This window comes from Nanorana parkeri, unplaced genomic scaffold (assembly GCF_000935625.1).
Source record: "Nanorana parkeri isolate BGI_ZX_2015 unplaced genomic scaffold, ASM93562v1 scaffold477, whole genome shotgun sequence".
NCBI classification, from domain to species: domain Eukaryota; kingdom Metazoa; phylum Chordata; class Amphibia; order Anura; family Dicroglossidae; genus Nanorana; species Nanorana parkeri.
In genome coordinates, this window is record NW_017306745.1 from 925,785 (window position 1) to 937,431 (window position 11,647).

At 40.3% G+C, this 11,647-nt stretch overlaps 1 protein-coding gene across 1 annotated transcript in view; it reads right to left on the reverse strand.

Moving 5' to 3' along the window:
* Positions 1 to 8,810, reverse strand: part of COL1A2 (collagen type I alpha 2 chain) — a 46,226-nt gene extending 37,416 nt beyond the window's left edge. The window contains exons 1-5 of the mRNA XM_018560768.1: positions 8,609 to 8,810; positions 3,223 to 3,260; positions 1,922 to 2,005; positions 1,120 to 1,170; positions 493 to 537 (exon numbers count right to left, since the gene is read on the reverse strand). Of these exons, the coding sequence (XP_018416270.1) occupies positions 493 to 537; positions 1,120 to 1,170; positions 1,922 to 2,005; positions 3,223 to 3,260; positions 8,609 to 8,678 (288 nt within the window). The 5' untranslated portion in view covers positions 8,679 to 8,810. The remainder of the gene's footprint in view (positions 1 to 492; positions 538 to 1,119; positions 1,171 to 1,921; positions 2,006 to 3,222; positions 3,261 to 8,608) is intronic.
* Positions 8,811 to 11,647: the final 2,837 nt, after the last annotated feature.

Genomic DNA, 11,647 nt, shown 5'->3' on the forward strand with positions numbered 1-11,647 from the left:
TTGCCACTACCCCACTGTTCAATTGCTCCTAATCCTGGTGTCATATAATTTCTAACTCTGGTGTCATATCACCTCTACATCCACTGCCACATCACCCCTGACCCATGACACATCACTATGAAAAATATTGCTAAATCATTACTTACATCAGTGACTCATAATCCACTAATCGCGGTCACATCTCTCCAAAATCTCTGTTCCATATATTATCTCTCCATGTCTCTAGTCACTGCATGCTTTCTTCTAGTGCTGCAAACTTCACTATTCAAACGCCACACTATCCTTATCACTGGGCCACATGTCTTTAATCTCAAAGCTATGCCAACTTTGACTTACCACTCCTAAAGCGCCATGTCACACAGAATTACTGTACCCTATTGCCCCTAATACAGGTATTATGGCACCCCAATTCCTAAACCCCATCATAAACAATTAGTACATTGAGTTTAATTTTTGCAATACTTTTTACTCCATTCCAGTTAATATACTTACGGGAGATCCAGGGGATCCTGGAGGTCCTCTTGGTCCCATGATACCCTATAAAAGATAATGTTAATTATGAATGAAGTGGCATAAACAAGGTTACATTGTTATTATGCTAGATGAGACATAATTAGGGTATAAGAATGTATTTTGTAGATCCTCAACAGCTAGTGTGTTGAGGTTTTCTACCCATGATCAACTCCTTACTGACAAGAAGCCTAGAGATAATGAAAGGCTCCTTGGGCCAGGATAATGGACATGGACTCAGGACGCAGACAATCCTAGTTTGGGTAAATGCTTCTAGACTGAATGCACCTGGACACTGCTGGACATCTGGGTGTGCATTCAGTCATAGAAAAGCATTACATTAGTTCACGTGTGCTTAGAAATGAGCTCCAAACTCGTGTTTTTTCAACATGGTGTACAAGAGGCCCTATATACAATTCACCAAAGCAGCCTAGGGGAGATACATGAAACCAATGGGTGGTCAACAAACGATAGTGAGGCTATATGGATTGACATTACACCCATTGGTTAAACCATCACACAAATATGGCCAACACCATGGCTGATCTGCTGATAAGGGTAATTATCTTACATTAAAAAAGATTACCTACTTAAAAGACATTTATTTACCTGTTGTCCGGGTTCTGCAGATTTGGAAGGATCATACTGAGCAGCAAAATTCTGAAAAGAGGAAAAAAAAATAATAATTTCAAAGAGTGAATCAATCACTTATGGCTTAGCTTTTGGATAAAGTAGGGGAGAGATAGAACCCTGTCAAGTTCTGACTGTGGTCTTTATCTACATAGGGGAAATTTCCCTTACTTCCTGTTGTGTCTTTAAAGAATGAGGAGGGATTAGACCCCCTTTAAGGTTTTTCTTGCTGACTGTGGCCTGCTAGGGAGATTTACCCTCTCTGTTTGGTAAAATCTAAAATTTTGAGTTGTCACTAGACGAGGAATTTTGGGAAATCTATAAATAGGGCACCTGTTCCAGTGACAATGGTCTATGTGGGATATTCCCTCATTTACATCTACGGAACAGGAAGTGGAGGGAGACCCCCCCCCCACCACAATGGGACAGATAACTCAAAAACACCCAGACAGTGATCCTCCATAGTCAACAGCAAACAAAGCCTTAGGTAATTTATAAACGAAAAATGTTTATATCACCATCACTATTGGGTGTGATTGTGTTTTCTTTCTAGTCAAGAAAAGAAATCCATGCAATGGTTTCCAGTACATTAAGGGCTTGGGTCAGTGTTCAGCAGGTTTATAATGTCATATGACTCCCATGGGATAAAGTCATGATAATGTACGTATTTTAACCATGCAGAAAAGGAGACAGTTTGACCATAATTTGCTAATATAAGCGTGAATATTAGTTTGCATATTAAGTTGATGAACTGTAAACTTAAAAAAGTTTTTGGACTTACTCCACCAAGTCCAGGGGGGCCGGGAGGGCCGGGTAATCCAGGTTGTCCATCTTCACCATCTCTGCCTGGTCTTCCTGGAGGTCCCTAAAATGGTCAGATTCAGGCAATTAGCTACATAGCAAGGTTTCAGATTAGGTAATAACACGCACGATGCAAATATCAGTTTTGTACATATCAACCAACCAGAGAACAGCTTGCAGCAGTTAAGTGTAATTGGACAAATGGAAGCTGAAATCTTATTGGCTCCTCTGGGCTACTACCTATGCCTGCCATGTGCCCTTAGTGCATCATTCATTACAGTGTTTGAAGGAAGAGCTGCTCGTCTATTGATTTCTCCCTTACTTGTTTCTAACACAACATACTGAACAGAGTTAGGAAACCTCCCACTGCGATGAAGCTACAAAGCCAATGAGGCATTGCAAAACTCAGGCATGATTCCCAGAGTCCTGATGAGATTTCTAGGGGTGCTGAGGCAGCAAAGACAGCTTAGGCAGCAAAGACAGCTTTTCCTCCAAACAGCTTTGTACACCATTCCACATATTTATTAAATATTTGGCTTCTGTTTGTAAAGACTGGAAAATATATTACATTTTCTGTGACATTGCGAAGATCCACCAACCCAACGTCAGTAATATTGTTTTTTTTTAAACTTAGAATTCTGGCCACAAAACAGCTAAAATGGGGCACCTTCGGTTTTGGGGGATCCATTATCACTGGAGTCCCAACAATGGCACACGGGGAAAAAAATGAAAATTAATCACTGTACTCCTGGCTCTGACTGATTTGCCGGAGTGCATTGAATAAAACGTAGGGATTTTGCAGTAGAGCCTATGGGAAGCCACTCATCTATATATTGAAACACTAAGGAACTATTTATATGTCAATATGTTTGTAGTAGCTTTGCTTATAGCAGACACACATTACCACACATTTTTTTAAAAACAGCACAAAGTCCATTTAAAAGTCTCCAGAATATGTCCAAAATGCATTATAAATGTGTGTTAAACCCCATTATAAACTCCTTGCATGCAGTGTAAAAACTGCCAAATAATACAAAAAATTAGCAAACATTTACACTTAACTTAATTGTATTCAATTACAATCACTTTCTTTTGCTTGCTTTGTCTCTCTCAACCAATTATATACATATTACTGGAGATAGATTTTGTAAAATTAAAAAAAAAAAGGACATTAAAAATAAGAAAATGAATCTCCCAAATTGTCTTTATTTGCAGTACAAAGACTTTCTAATGCTGAGTATTCATAACATAGAGATAATAGCAGAGTTTCATTGTCCTCACCTGATCTCCGGTTGGGCCCTTATCTCCTCTGGGACCCTGCAGATAAGGAAATGGTTAGAAGGCGTACACGGCTCAGACATAACACAGAACTGATACTCCCACCCAGATCGGAGCTTCTCATTGTAAACACATTATAAACCCTTTATAACAGTAAATGACGATCAACAACTGGTGGATGAAGGTTCACCTCTACCCAATACCACGCAAGGGATTGTTGGTAGCCTCTTGCATGCATACATATCTTTCCAAGCAACCGAATCCTCAAAAACACCCACTGCAATTATTTCTATAAGAATATATTATCAAATATAACTTTATCAACTTTTATCTGTTGAACAAGAACATCTACCCCAAGGACCTGTCAGTAGCTGCCCCCTCAAGGTACATATTTCACAGGCCCAGAAGCTCAGGTCTAGGCTGGACACAGTCCTGACTATTCTGTCCATGAACTTGCGGATTCTATAGCTTACAGAGCGCACATCGAACTTTATTCATCAATTTCAATTGTCCACATCAGGATCAAAGAACCGTAGCTGCCTGCAAAACCCAAGATGAACCAACACACCATTGGGTTCATTTGAAAGCACAAAGTGCAAATATCAGAGCTGATGTACCAAGTGTCTTCACCCTGTGCACCCAACCAGTTCACATTTGGTACAATAAAAGGTGGTTTCTGATTGGTCGCCAAGTGTTAATGTACTTTCCACCAAGCTTTTTGCCTGATTGAATAAGGCTACTGGAAATGCCACCCTGAGCTGGTTCATTTAACCCAAGCCAACAACAGAAGACTGGATGAGGTCTGTTGATGGCATGATGTCAGGGCTAGGTTGCACCCAAGATTTTGAACCCCTATTTTGCATGGTGTACCCTCTTTCAGTGAAGTTTGGATGAGGGAAATGTCAAGAAATGGTGATTTCATGACACTATAAAAACTAAAAACCTCATTTGAAGCCAATGGTTAATCTCATGACACCATGTGACTGAAGTCCTCACATAGTTACATAATATTTGAAGTTGAATAAAGACACAGGTCCATCAAGTCCAACCTTTGTGTGTCTGTGTGTGTAGTGCGTGCATGTGTGTATACGAGACACTGTGTGGTCTTAGTTTTTAAAAGTACCTGAAGCCCATCTTTGGGAAACTGTGTCTACCTAATAGTTGAAGAACTAGAGGTTCCAGCATAATTTAACAGACTGACAGGGCATATGGCCCTTCTACGACTTTTCATCCTCCACAGAGCATCACAGTGTCTTAGCAGACACTTATTAAAGGGCCAAAATACTCATGGAATGTGTATGTGAAAAGAAACAGAAGAGTGACCCCCCCCCCTTTCCCTTATCTAGGACACAGTTACCAACAAGGGGTTAATGTTATGCTATGAAGCACATACAGATCTCATATGCAGCTTAATCCCAACATTGCGTCATCACGGACTGCATGTGGTCCACTGTAGCAGGCTACCATGTTTAAAGGGCCATCCACACACATTATGGCAGACCCACCATGGAGGCAATAAGCATAAGATTAACCCCTAGTTGACAACTGACTCATGAGGAACACACTGAAATAAAATGTGTTGCCAATGAGGCAGCAGAATATTGGAATTTAATCTCATTTGATAGGATTAAGGCTCACGTATATTATGACCCTTAAGCCTATGTATTCTATGATATGATATGCTATGATATGTTATACTTTACTACAGCAATCAAACGACTAACTAAACAACAATAAAAAAGGAAACGTGTACTGAGAGAAATGTGCAGGCTGACCTACCTCTGAAAAAGCTAGCTGCCTGGCTGTCATGCACTCTGATCTGACACACATATACACACACAAAGGATTTTCTTTATTCCTTCTGACTTTACTTGTTGCATGCTTGTTCATTTATATGCTATATAGTGAATTCAGAGACAGCCAGGCAGCTAGCATTTTCAAAAGGAGGTCAGCAATGGCAGCCATCATCCTTCTCACGGTGCAGGTTTGCTATAAGGTATTCGATGACAAGTCTAAATGATTAATAATAGACATCTATAGAGCGGAGGCTTTCCAGTAGCCTCGGGACCCAGAATTGAATCAAGAGCTGCCCGGACCTGCACACGCACCTGTCGCCTGAGGCACATTCCCCACCCCTCATAATAAACTCAGAGTTACCACAACTCATCCCAAACGTCTGCAACATTCCATTCCATTGTCTCAAAAATCTGATGCATTGTGACTGATTTACTAAAGGACTAAAGCCTGTTTACCTAGCAAGGGGATTTTCACTTAGCTTAATGAATGGGGTGAAGTTGTCTGAACATCAATCATCCAATCATATGCAGGCACAAATCCTTATTTCTTTTTTGTTCATTTTCCTTGCATGTGGTTGGCTGTTCATTGCGAAGGTAAGTAAAAAATCCCTTGCAAAGTGAACAGACTCTAGTCCTGAACAGACCTTAGCCCTGAACAGACCTTAGACCTGAACAGACGTTAGCCCTGAACAGACTTTAGTCCTAACAGACCTTAGACCTGAACAGACTTTAGACTTGAATAGACTTTAGTCCTTTAGTAAATCAGCCATATTTTGTGTACACAATCATACATTACAAAACTCAGAATATGCTTACCCTTCCATTCTAGAAAGCAAAGAGAAGAGGAAATGGAAAAAATAGGAAAAATAAAGTAAAGGTGGGCATTCAGAGTAATGAATATCCATGGAACTGGAGTATTCTATCCACACCTGGTTGTATCCGACTACTGGAACAAAGTTTCTAAAATTGCTGAAATAAAATTCCAAGTCCACTTGCTTAAATCCAGTGGGGAGATTTGTAGCCCTATTCCCAGAGCTCTCCACCAAGATCGCCTCAGTGTGCCATGTTTGCCCCTATATGAGGGGAGCCCACCAGTTAAAACCTGCCCACTCAGGAAGTCTGGGTGGGCTCAGAAAAATGTGGGTCATCCATACAGGCGACTCAATTAAGGCTTAAAATAGACCTCCTAATGTTTCATCTAAGCAAACATACAAGTGATGGGGAATGGGAAAACATTTTTTATATACTGACCTCTGTTCCGGAGAAACGCAGAGAAGGGGAGGAAAAAAAAAGAAAAGAAAAAATATATTAAAATACAATGTAATAAAAACAATTTAAAGTCTATTTCAGTCACATATATATAGATCTATATATACATACACATTATGCATAAAGCAGGTAATGTGACATAATTAAATACACAGTATTAAATATTTTGTCCTGATATAGATCTAGCCATTCATCCTATCAAGGCCACTGAAAGTTGACCTCTTCACCTTGCTGCACAGCACTTACTGGTTTGTTAATACGGTGCTAAGCTGCTGAGAGCTGACCTAGGATTGGCTGCCTTGGGTTAGAGTCACAGCATTGTTCTTGGCACTATTAATGAAGGAGCCTATAAACTTTCTGTTAACTGATAAGAATGACAAGGAGGGCAGATCATTTTTTAGATGAAGGGAAAAACATTAATGATTTTAGCATGACCTGTTTGCAAAGCAGATATGTGAAAAAATGTAACCTAGTATTGAGTTGTATGAAATGATCACAAGTAATCGTTTGCTTTTCTCTACTGTATGCAGTTTACAAATACACATAGTAAATAATATTAAAAGGGAATACATAGAGCAAGCATTAGATAACATAGTGTCTTAAGTTTAGAGATACCTGATCCCTACACTATATGTGTCATTCAGTGACTGGCACACGCATTATATGTAAACTAACATCCCAAGTACACATCAAATAACTGTGACACCCTTTGCTGCATTTCTTTATACATGTCTCATATTGAGGATCTTTCCTAATGGCCTTATGACTTGAAATGTCCACCAGGGGGAACAATCTTTCATTTCTCTAACATGTATCTGCATTCCACAGGGGACCAGTCTGTACTTGGGGATGCCTAGAGGCAGCTGCGGGAAAATTCAGAAGTCATGTTCATTTCATTGCATTGCCTTTTGCATCTTTGACAGCCTGTGTCCCTTAAGCTGCTTGAGAACTACAGGTCCAAGCAGGCTCCTGCTTCAAAACACCAGCAGGAGAAACTGGAACATGTAGTTCATCGTGCAGCTGGAAAAATGCCAGATCAAATTCTAGTGGTCTGGCAGCCTAAAATATATTCTAATAGCTAAAATAGAGAATAATTACACATGCTAAAACATCAATGCATCCCAAAAAAGAAAAAAAACATTGATATTATAATACAGGGTTAATACATTTTGTTGTTTGGCATCTGTGTCTCTTTATGAGGTTGCCTCATCTGAAAACTATGCTATGTATCCTTAGAAATCAATTCCAGATTTCCATACTCTTGCCAGTTTTTTTTTTACTTCAGCCACATAAAATCTGCCACACACTTTTTGATGGTTTTTTCCCAGTTTTAAGTGACCTCATGTTAAATACTTTGGTGGAAACAGGTCGAAAACCACTCCAGTCCTAATCGACAGGCATTTCCATGCTAAGTTGGATTGCTCCGTCGCTTGAAACTGGAAAACGAATAAAAGCGTGTTTGGAAAACTGCTGTGATTGGGAGCAGATGGAAATATGTTAAATGGCCAACAAAAATTCTCAAGTGTATATCCAGCATTGCCGTCGCAGATCACAGCCAAACATGTATTGGCCAAAGTGATGTAACTGGTAAGTTTTATATGCACACTAAAGATGCCTTAAATAATTTAACAATAATGATATGTCAGTTCTGCTTTGCTACCTGTTTTAGGCAGCTTTGTACGTGCATTTTTGCAAGGCTATATAATCTATTAACTCTCCACTTTTGCCATGACAGTTCATTATTTTTAAATCTCCTTACAAAATCACATATTAAATCATTCACCAAGTTCTTTGGAATAGTAATAAACACTTCTGGCACTTGAGAAAACTTTGGGGAAGCTGCATACATCGATACGCTGGTTTGAGATTCCCTGCACTACCACAAAACGGCCACAAGATGGCGCTCAGCGTGCAGCCGCGGAGCGCAGACAATACAGTACAACGCCCTTGCCTCCCAGATGTGCCAAAAAACTTTTGTCTCTCGCATCCCTGAAACTTTTCAAGAATATATTCAAGCCAAATTAGCAAAATAAGTGCCCAAAGCAAACTTGAATCCTGATTATATAATAATAAAAAAGTCTACCTAAGCACAGGGCATTGCAATGATTTAAAGTGCATTCTTGGCTTCTTGCCATGATGACTGGCTACAGAAAACATCTGGTTAGTGTTTGCAATTATTCCTTAGGAGCAAAGAACAGAATGCAGCTATTAGGTGGGGGGCACAAAAAAATCACACCATGCATTGCTGAGACAGGACCCACAAGCCAAGATCAAGCTGGTGCAAGAACCCTAAAAGAAGAAGAAAAGGTGGAATAAGCACTTACGTTGACATGTTACTAGGTATACAGTCACTGCAAGCAGCAGCAACGTCCGTAAATCCACAAAGCTGAGCATGGCTAGTGTTTAGTCATGCAGACTCCTTGTGTACAGAGCCGGTGTGCTATTAACTCCTATTGGTTGCTGGCATACAGTGTTGGTTTCAATTTCTCCTTCTTAGCAGAAACCTGCTGCCTTGATGCTAAAATAATAATGCCTGGTCTTCCCAATTTATACAGCAGGAGGTTCCCTCTGCAGAGTGTCATCAAGGCTCCATAGACCAATGAGGAGGGAGAGCTGAAAGTTTGCAGATCATGTGCTGCCCCCCCTTCTCCTGTCTGCCTGCCCCACCACTTTTGGCAACAAAGGAGAGGTGGTGACGAAGGCACTGTTGTTAAATTAGTTCCATTCTCTTTGTGGACGTGGACAGTTGTATGTTCAAAAAGAAAAACTGTTTTTTGCGGGAGGCAGGCTGGGTCTCTAGAACCAATGAGAAGATGCTGATGTGTCTACTGGTGGCATGCAGGTGGAGAGGGTGCTGCAGATGGAACTGTCCAGGTGCTGGACCTTTGATGGTGGCATCTAGGAGGCTTTGTCCTCATGGCTGGTCACTATTGTCCTTACCTTCTAACCTTTGTGCTGCAAGGAGAACTTGTGCTTCTCCTTTTGTGGAACTACAAGTCCTGGATTTACTATATCTTGCTGGATTTTACAAGATCCAATATAACCTTTTGTCAGATATAGGTTTCTAGTTGCTGTGCAGGCACTGCAAGTCACAGCATGCTCCTTTGTGCTCGCTTACATCAATTTTGCATTCATTCTGCGGCTTGCCTGGAACTTTTTATTTTCCAGCATGCCCCTGTTGTGCTAAAATCACACCCGCATGTGATCATTCTCCTGCTGAACTACAAGCTCCAGCATGCAGTGATGTATTTAAATTATTATTTTTTTAGATGATGTTATTACATTTTAACATCCGCTTCTGTGTTACTCTTAGAAAGCCAAATATTTCTTCTTGTGGAACTTTAAAGTGACAGTCAACTCAGGAGGTAAATCTTAAAATTGCATTCAAGTACCTTAACTATTAACAACAATGTATCTTATTTGTGTATCACTCGGCTGTAGATCCTCCAATCATCTCTGAATTGGTGCTGACACTGTCCTTCCTTCTGGAGGGGGGCTACTTTTGTTCCCCCTGGTCCCTATGTATGTTGTAAAGTCGTCACCGCTCCAAGCTCGCTCCTGTGATGGACTACAATCTCATGTTTAGTTTACTAATTTGTATTGAGATTGTAGTCCATCACTGGAGTGAGCTTGGAGCGGTGACTACTTTACAACACACACAGGGACCGTGGAGAACAAAAGTAGTCCCCCTCCAGAAGGAAGGTCAGTGTCAGCACCAATTCAGAGATGATTTGAGGATCTACAGCCGAGTGATACACAAATAAGATACATTTGTGTTAATTGTTGAGGTACCTGAATGTATTTTTTAGCTTTAACTCCTGAGTTTAGTGTCACTTCAAGTTCCAAAGTTCTACATGCTTATTTTAACATCTACTAGGATTTTTTTTTCTGAAAAAGTACAATTAATTTGTGAAGCAAAAGCAAATAAATTAGTAAAATTATTTTTTTTTCCCTTAGAGGCTGTAGCCTGTAATATACAAAATATATGATATTAATTCTGTTATAAAGTGCGTAGTTACCCTGAAATCCAGAAATGAAAGAAATAAATGTTTTTGTTCTTTTGATGAGAACTATGAAAGGATTGAAGGAACAAAAACTATATATTTGATAAAAGATTATGGTTTTGAGTGCACAGTTGGCTACTGGTGCATAAAAGAATTGTTTGCAGGGCTCTGCCCGCTATATTGGGATGAGGAATAAACCCCTTGTGTGCTGGATACATGTGTTGTAAGTGTTGACACGTAGACTGTCTTCAAAAGACAGAGGCAGAACCATATTTAACCCATCAGTGCCAAACTGTACAATGAAACGTATTTCAGCTTGCCTATCTGCAATGTACGGAACATCAACTATCTAACATATTTCAGCCTTGGGCAGCCACTGGTGTGGCACTACTAGTTCCAGCATGATCAGCTGAGTAGGGATGAGGTTTGGGTCTGCTGCTACCATGGGTTTGGGACAAGTCTTGCAGGTATGAAATGCAGAGTCGTGGTGAATCTGTGTGCAGATTTGCACTGGGGAGTATTATTTTTTTAAGCCATAATGCACTGCATGGCCTTTGATTTATGGTCAGCAGGCTTAGAAGGGTCAGTAAGGGGACTTTTGGATGTCACCCTTCTCACTATACAAGAAGGGGGACACTGTCAGTGTATTGGAAACTGCTGTAGAGAACAGATAGGCAAAAGTGACAAACTGCATAAAGAGAGATTGGAGTCATTTAGAAAGCTTGTTACTACAATTCTGATTGATAGTTCTTTGTGCAAACAACCCCTTTACTTCCTCTGTTTTAAGTCCTTTTTGGGGGCAGGATGCCACTGCATCATTGAAAGAATAAAAAAACTTAGTGCAAGAAAAATGTACACCTAAACCACCTCAAATTGTATCACATACATTCACTATAGCCCCCTATCCCCATATATAAAGTGAAGGTTAGGCATACACCAGTTGGGTCTATTATTCCTAATTAAAGGCTCATTCGCATCATAAGTGGTGACTGGTGTCTTTCAGCGACTGAACAACAGAAGTCACTGTTAGGGCATGTGGAAAACAACTATTTTCCTATGTGCCTTGTTCACACTACAATGCGGGTGTGATGTGTGGTGCTGTATGGAATAATGCACACATGATGCTGTGTTGCACTGCAAATCACTGTGCCAGTGCATCGTTTGAAAGAATAAAAAAACTTAGTGCAAGAACAACGTACACCTAAACCACCTCAAATTGTATCACACACATTCATTGTAACCCCCTAAATCCATATATAAAGGAAAGATTAGGCATACACCAGTTGGGTCTACTAACCCTAATTAAGGGCGGTGTTGCACTGCAAATCACTGCAGCGCGGTACACTGTGCCACTGCATC